Here is an 8,642-nt window from a genome sequence, read left to right as displayed (position 1 = left end):
ATCGCCTAAGATAACAGAAGAAGAAGAAGAAGCAGAGGCCAGACATATAAATCTGTATATATGTATTGAAACTATCGCCTGAGATAACAGAAGAAGAAGAAGAAGCACAGGCGAGTTATATAAATCTGTATATATATAATATATGTACATATATGTATATGTATAGAAGTGACACACTTATGTATGACCCACTCAAACCCAAAAAAGGATGAAAATTATTAGTATTCGCTTATGGAGTACTCTGCCGGATGGTTACCCACACGGCAGAGTACGACCAACGAGGCAATATCCACATACCATTCAAACACTCCAGGACAATTACAATCCAATCTTATTATCTCACACCAACTCTATAAAAACTCAATTCACGTGTGTGGAAAAGCTTAAAATAGTCTCCAAATGAGTGAGACTTGGGTAGGGCTGATGCATAACTCACATAAATAAGTAAGGTCATTGGCCAAACGTCTCACCATAGGTCCTAGCTCGTGAAAATATACTTGCAGCTATATTTGGAATAACCATGGGGCCACCATAGCGTCCAAAATTAGAATTGAGCAGGTCATAAATACCCCTATATAAATGAAAAGGGACCAAAGGGCTAAAGCAACCAATTTACCCCTAGAGAGAGCAACAACGGCATGAATAAAGTCCTTGATAACTTGAAAGGGTAGTACACACAAAAGAAATTTATTTAGCCGGGCCAATAAAAAGGCAATGTGTTCGACATCACTAACAAGAAGAAGAGGGTCCTTGGTAGAAGTTAAAAACTTACCATAAGAAGATTCGAAAGACTTAGTTCTAGTCTATTTAGAAGGAAAGATGAAAGGAGAATCCTCATTCACTAACAAGCTGCTCACATCAGTCTCAAAAGGCTTGAGGCCGATTAAAAAACATATGTCTTGAATGGTGGGAGCCATCATGCCACATTTCAAATGCAAGGAGTTGGTTATGGTCAACCAATTGAATACGGCCACTATAATTAGGGCTTTGTCGTAAGCAATATTTGTTTTGCTCAGTGGATGGCATCATAAATACCATAAGTTTTTCACGTTTGTCCTTTCACAGCTCCAACTCGATCTACCAAATTGATCAAAGCATCATTGAGAATATGCCATGTCCTAAAATGAAAATTTGGCTAACTGATTAATATATGAGGGGTCAACAATGGACATATGCTTATTTAACTTGATTTTCTCATTTGTCAGGTGACTATTGCATACAACAAAAGTTGGACTAGTGTTTTGAGATGTGCTTTTGGTAGGAGTTAGAAGAAAGTTGATTTTTGGTGGTTTAATTTGATGATATTGTGAAGGAAAAAGGACACATGTTTTTTGTGGCACTAAAAAACATCCTCAAGATCCTCATCGACCATCAATTTCTCGTTCAGACTACCATTTCTTGTATTACTGATCTAGACATCATCATCAAGCAATTGATGAGGCGGTTATGAGAATTTTTGCAAGAAATATGTTAAGGAAAACTAAGATACGAATGCATCAAAAACTATTGTTAAGGTACAAAATGCCCTTTAAGCTCTTATTCCAAAATATCAAAATATTCTTTTTAAACCACGGGAATGACCCTATTACCCCCAGACTTCATCATGATTATTGGATGACCTTGGTAAATGACCGTTTTACCCTTTTGAGTCTTAAACAATTATAATTATGTTTCGGGACATAAAAGAAACTTGAATAAGTTAATCTCAAAACTCTCATTATCTTTCAAAGATTCCATCTTCACCAGGATCATCATCTATTTATTGATTTCCCCTATCTTTTCCAGTTTCTCTCTCATACCCTCCATGTTTTTATTTAAAGTTGTTTCATGATCATTCTTTTTCATGTCCATATGTTCCCCCATTCGCTTCTTTAACATGGTGAGTTGTCAACCTACAAATTAACCTTTATTATTTAATGACCTCCATATTTCTGTGGTGAATTGACTTTCTTTAACCAAGATCAAGAACTAAGCTCTTTAAAAATTTTCATTCCCAATTAGCCACAACCAATCTAGAGCAACCCCTGCCAATTTCATTAGAAGGGAAGTTTTGTAGATATGGGAGAACATGGCTGAGGGTAGAAGGGTAAGATAAATGTTGGAGCTTCATCAAGGAAAGTAGGACCCAAACCTTTGAAATCAGTGGGAAGATCGATGAGAGTATTGAGGCAATATTTGTAGGCTGAGAAAGTTTTTAGGGATTTTTCAATGATACTGCCATGGGACGAAGGGTCAGATGATTGAGGAATGAGTTGAATCGGTTGATTTGGTTTTCTTATGAGCCTGATAAGAACATAAGAAGGAAAGAAAATCTCTATTTGTAATGACTAAAGAAGAAAGAAAGAGAGGTTTAAAGGTTTGAGAGATAAGACGAAGCTAGATATTAGCTTCAAATTTAATACTCTTTCTGGATAAGTTTAATAGCTGCTTTAAATGGGTAATGATAACCATTAAGGCAGGTGGTTAGGTGAAAAAAGTTATTACCGAAGATTTGAAATTCAAGTTTTGGTCGATTTGAATTCCAAAAACCCTCTTGTCATAAGTGATAAAGGCTTTTGAAATTTATAGGGCATTTGTTGGCACCAAAACTTGGCAGCCACCTCAGTAATGACCTGGACCAGTGAAGAGCAGACAAGTGTTATATATATGTTGTTCAACAAAAATCAGCCAATTGAGAAACACTAGGAGATAATTTAGGAGGAGATACTCAGCCACCTCATCAATAAGTTTGTTGTTGAAATATAGCAACTGATGTTTGACTTAATTCAAATGGGTTGTATACTGGGAGAGAAAGACTATGAGATTCGGCTAAGGTAAGGCAACTAAATCCTTATGAAATAGGGATTTAGTTTAGAAGGAAATATTCAAAAGGGAGCCGTAATGACATGGATAAATTCAACATTGATAAGTGGTTGTTCGGCCATTTAAAGAAAGATACAGCTGTCATGCTTAAAGGAAAGAAGTTGCTAAAAATTAGCAACTAGAGCTGACTAAATCAAGAAAGGTTTCTTCATCAAAGGTTTCCTACTGAAGCAAGAGATAAAAGGCAGCAGAATATTCATGGGTTTTGACCTATTTAAATTAGGAAGAGAAAGAATCAAGGCAGTAGAGATTTTTTAGTAAGGAATAAAGATAAATTAGTTAGATAGGATTTCTATAAATAGAAGTATTGTAATTTCATTCCAATTCGTACAACACCACCCACAAAACATGAATCAAAATTCATTCGTCCAAATGACAAATTTCTTAACATATTCTTCTTTTTGCAATGCTTTAATTATGCTATTTACATTATCAATAATTGTTTTATTCAATTGAATTCAATGACAATCTTTGATTAGATTTTTGTCATTTAAATTCAGCCAATTTACTTCACTACATCTTTACTTTCCATGCAATTTCAATTCGGCCAATTCTTTTAAAGTCTATTTCCATCCAACCGTCTTCCTTTAAAATCAATTTAAATTCAGTCAGTTCATTTAAATTACTTTATTTTAAATTGCATTTTTATTCTTTTAACACTATTATAAAAGTCCTTGCAAACAAGGCAGAAAAAGAATCTCGCTGTGATATTCTCTTTCCCACACATTCGCCTGAAGTCGACCACTAACCAAAAGGGATAGTTGGTGTTCAATCATATTTTTGAGTATATACATACTATGGCACGCCCACAAACTCCATTGACTGGTGTGAAGCCAAAAAACGCGCGAACAAAAGCAAATAAATTTCTTCCTATGGATCTTTATATAGATTCTATACTAGGCATATTGATGTTGCTGTTTCTAATCTAACTGTCTTTGGATACTCAAGCTTTCATGGTCAGCAGCTGTTCTTGACTTGTTGAGACACCCAGGTCATTTGCTAGCTTTGTACACAACTGCAGATACAATATAGTTGTATATATATGTTAGTAATATATGTTGGGGCTCTGCGCCGAGAGAGAGGAAGAGAGAGAATGGAAGAAAGAGAGAACCTGTCTATACACCGTAGAATCTCCATAGGATTTTCTTAATTCAACTACATACAAGGATTTGCTTATCTCAAACACCTACCACAATTAACCATATAACAATTAGAAATACAATTTAGAAGGTTTAGATGATTGGCGATCGGTATGCAATGAAGTATATATTATGCGTGTGTGTCGTGTGCGTATATATAGTTCTTCTATAACACCTTGTCCCAATTTTAACTTTCAAAAAAAAAATTGTCCCAATTTTAGAAATTGCTTACTTCTGCTGCAACAGAAAGAGTCCCCTGGCTTTTCTGACCTTTGTGCTCTTTCATCACCTTAAGCTGAAAAGATCGACACAAATGTCATATTTTTAGTACCATGGCCTTAATTATTGGCATCATTTTCTTGATGGAAAAAGCTCATTGATAAAACCCGTAAATCATTTCATTTCAATTTATTTTATTTTTTATAAAATGGGTTTGTGAAGAGCAGATTTTGTGATCAAAACACTGGCTTGTGGAGGGAATGACCAATTTCTTAACCAGTGTTCTTCTGTATATAAAATAAATAAATAAATGCCTTGATCTGTGCAAGCTCAAAGCTTTCATTGAACTAACCCTTCCATTTTTCCTCTGAACTTGAAATCCCATCTGAGTAACAGTATCCTCAATCCTCTTAAGCAATTCTTTTGGAGAATGGTTGGATGTAAATCTGATCTTCCTCTCCGAAATATCCTAAAATAACACACAAATGCGCAAACTTCACAATCAAACTGCTTATAGAATTTGTAAACTTCACTATTGAACAACAAAAATTATGCAGAAAAAATAAAATATTAGAAATATATTTATTTTTTTACTTTGGTTTTTACCTCTTTCTCAAAGAAACCAGACAGATCTAGGAATGAAGACATTCCAATCAGCTGGAAGGCATTGATGAGCGTAGGTGATTTTGAATTTTTTTCTGCTTCTGATGTCTACAACAGAGAATTAAATTGCATCAGCTTTGGCACGAAATCATTAACCAGCAAGGGACAAAAACAACTAAGCTATCCAAGTTCATACCATATCATGTATTGATAAAACTTCATCATCTATGAATATATCTTCTTCGTCATCAGGGTCCGCATAAGTATAGTCTTGCTTGAACCATTCATCTACTTTGATCTCTGCCATTGTTATCCTTGTAACAGGGTTGGGATCAAGAATTCTCCTTATTAAGTTTTGTGCTCCTGGGGTTAGCCATTTTGGTATCAGAACATCCCCCTTGAAAATCTGAAATGCCTCGAGAGGGTTAGAGACTGAAAGTTCATGAAATTCCAAGTCATAAAAATGCGTCGTATATATAAGTAGAAAAAACACACAGACGCACATATATATATATATATATATATATATATATATATATAAGAGCTTTATTAATGTACCTTTTGATAGAGAACTGCAAGATTTCTATCATCAAATGGTAGATATCCTGTGAGAGTTACATATAAGATGACACCACACGACCAGGTATCTGAGGTGGCACCATCATATCCCCTATTATTAAGAATCTCAGGAGCAACATAATTTGGACTTCCACAGGTGGTATGCAGTAACCCATCATCCTAATTTTAAGAAATCAAGGTAATGCACTGAGGCCAAAATCAGAAGAATAAGTTGCCATCATGAAGTGGTTGATTTATTGGAATCATACCCTAAAATGCTGGGGTAATGCACTGAGGCCAAAATCAGAAATCTTTATGTTTCCTTTTGCATCAACAAGTATGTTCTCCAGCTGCATTAGAAATACACAGAAGAATTAGAATTAAAAAAAAAAAAACAAAATAAATTGGTTGTTTTTAACTCTTGGATTATCATATTATGCTCTTAAGGTCAGGCCAGAAGCAAACCTTAAGATCCCGGTGATAAACGCCTTTGTTGTGGCAGTAACTAAGTCCATCAATTAACTGTTGGAAGAGCTTCCTGCATCGAGCCTCAGAGAGTTTTCCTTTGGATGCCTATAAAACATGAGCAGAATAAAAATGTCATATCCAAGATTTATCATTGGAAGTATTTTTATACAATTGGAAGAACTCCTTACAATTCGGTCAAACAGTTCACCGCCAGTTACATATTCTAGGACCATGTAAATCTTGGTTTTGCTTGCCAATACCTGCTTATTCAACATTAACAAAGGAAAGCATAATCAGAACAGTGTCAACACATACTAACAATATTCAACTTATACATATTTTCATTTTTGCATAAAACTACCGCACCAATGCAACGAAGAAAAAAACTATAGTGGCTTTCGTGTTTAGGAAATGGAGTGTATTTTGCATGAGCAGATGGGGCCTTGTAGAAGAATTTCATTACAACTTCATTTTAACACCATGGGTCAATATAATTAATATTGCAGATCCTATTGGTTCCCTCACCCCTATTCACATAAGCCATAAAGGTTGTTAATGTGTTTATACTAGAAAAACATCAAGAAAGCATATTCTCGAGTAATTTGAGTGGATAAATATTTAATATTATTTTTGTAATCCTAACGGAAAGCAACAAACTCACGACCTGATAATCTAACCGGGGAGCCTATCCGAGGGATTTCCATAATGCAAACATTTTTGCATTTTGGTTCATAAATTATACTAGTAGCATATAGCTCAAGCCCAGAGCTGTAGTAGTTGGGTCAGGCCTAGGCCTTTTTAATTTCTTATTGGTTCTAGGCCAATCCCATAGAGTGGGGTTAATATGTAATTTCACCATGACTGGCCAGTCACCTCTTGAATATATATATTCTAGTCGGTGTAATTCAAAGCTAAGAATGCTGTCATTAGCAAGTCTACGTTAGGTGATAAAATAGGGCATTGTTTTAAAGTTTTATCGTAAGGTCCTCCTATTTGTCTTGTTTCTGAGTATAAAATTAATTAACTTATAAAAGCATTTTAACCCAAAAAAAAAAAAAAAAACAGAAAGAAAAAAAAAATTGTTGGTCAATTCACACCCATGATTTGATTTGCTCAAGTTGATAAAAGAATATCAGATGCATGTCCTAATATATATCAAAAAATTATGTTCTAAAAACTCATGAATAATTTTTGGGTTAATCTTATTCTAATGTTTTCTACCTCGTATATGTATTTAAATATGTATAATATTAACATTTTTTTATAAAGAAAAAAAATTAATGCCAACACATACTGGCAATGATTGTTAAAAGTTATAGGCAAGAAATCCGGATGAGTAATATGGAAGGAAAATATTTTTAAACTTATACGATACATATAATGATGATATGAATCACATAAGATGATAAAAAGTGTATATATAATCCGTTGCTATCACTTTTTATCATCTTATGTTATATATATATATATATAAATTATTCATTTTAAAATTATGACTTCCTGATTGAAAAATGATAACCCCACAAATTGCGAGGAAAAACAAAACAAAAATTAATTAAACCAGATAAGCGGAGACCCATATACACGGAAATTCGAGGTAGAAATGAAGAGAGAGAGAGAGAGAGAGGATTCAAAATTGAAATTGGGAATGGGATTGCGTACCTCATGTAATCTGACGACGTTTGGATGTTTGAGGAGCTTCAATGTGCCAATCTCTCTCTTAATCTGCACATTCACTGAGTTCAAGGTAGGACTATAACATACAAATTACATATATATATATACACACACACATATTAATCTGAAAAGAAGGAAATGGTGGGAGCACTACAAAAATAATCAATATAATAAAAAAAAACAAAGGTAAATAATATATTACCAAATTCACCTTCAACAAGTCTCAAAAAAAACCCTAGAGAAAACCCATAATTAAATCGATAATTACGTAAACATATACTTACTATGGGTAAATTTAATGGTAAGAATTAGAAGATCTGAGAAGGAAATTTCGATGCAGATGAAGATTAATGCCGATCAATATATAAACCTACCTACATAGATATATATATATAGAGAGAGAGAGAGAGAGAGAGAGAGGTGGTGAGACTGGTGACCTGATCGGCGATGTTGAGAATTCTGTTCTTTTCCAAGATTTTAACAGCGAATGATTGTCCAGAATCGAGGTTCTTAGCGTACTTGACCTTGCCGAAATTTCCTTCGCCCAGAGTCCTTCCTATCTCGTACTTTCCCAGTTGCATTCCCTTCTTTCCTTCCTCTTCCTCTTCCTCTTCCGAGCAAGCAAACAACCTCCTGCTACTCTCAATCAAAAAACCAAACAAACCAGAAACCACCACTTTCTCTCTCTAAAACTCCCTCCCTCCCTCACTCTAGTTCGTTTCAATTTCTCTCTCTAGCGTATTATCCTTCAAACTGTCGACACGATAGTTATTAAAACTATCGCCTAATATAACAGAAGAAGAAGAAGAAGAGGAAGCAGAGGCCAGACATAATATACTTACATATATATATATATATAACCTTTTGTATATGTATGACCCACTCAAACTCAATTTGAAGAAAATTATTTTAGTAATTCGCTTATGGGGTACTCTGCCAGATGGTTGCCCACACGGCACACGACAAGGGTTACGACCAACGTGATTTCAATCCATCTTACTTATCTTTACACCAATTTATCAATCCACCTATTCATTTATCTTAGTCTAGAATGCTTCAACGATTAATTTGTGCGTAACTTATTTAAATTTTAAAAAAAATTAATATAATTTACCT

General features: G+C 34.4%; 1 protein-coding gene across 2 annotated transcripts; it reads right to left on the bottom strand.

The window, feature by feature from the left end:
• Window positions 1-3,550: 3,550 nt before the first annotated feature.
• Window positions 3,551-8,366, bottom strand: LOC132279862 (CBL-interacting serine/threonine-protein kinase 1-like). Of its 2 annotated transcripts, none has more exons than XM_059781945.1 (12): window positions 7,964-8,366; window positions 7,512-7,574; window positions 6,038-6,109; window positions 5,847-5,954; window positions 5,651-5,731; window positions 5,382-5,561; window positions 5,020-5,229; window positions 4,827-4,931; window positions 4,573-4,689; window positions 4,234-4,296; window positions 3,974-4,048; window positions 3,551-3,877 (listed from the first exon to the last, which is right to left on the bottom strand). In XM_059781945.1, the coding sequence occupies exons 1-12, from the start codon at window positions 8,105-8,107 to the stop codon at window positions 3,806-3,808; spliced, it is 1,290 nt and encodes a 429-aa protein (XP_059637928.1). In that variant the 5' UTR covers window positions 8,108-8,366; the 3' UTR covers window positions 3,551-3,805. The 2 variants fall into 2 exon arrangements, with proteins under 2 accessions (XP_059637928.1, XP_059638001.1); XM_059782018.1 differs by lacking the exon at window positions 7,964-8,366 and adding an exon at window positions 7,729-7,957.
• Window positions 8,367-8,642: the final 276 nt, after the last annotated feature.

Source organism: Cornus florida, unplaced genomic scaffold (assembly GCF_030987335.1).
Source record: "Cornus florida cultivar Cherokee Brave unplaced genomic scaffold, ASM3098733v1 CherokeeBrave_3.0.0_Hap2_Chr01, whole genome shotgun sequence".
Classification (NCBI taxonomy): Eukaryota; Viridiplantae; Streptophyta; class Magnoliopsida; order Cornales; family Cornaceae; genus Cornus; species Cornus florida.
This window is presented reverse-complemented; position numbering and strand designations above follow the sequence as displayed.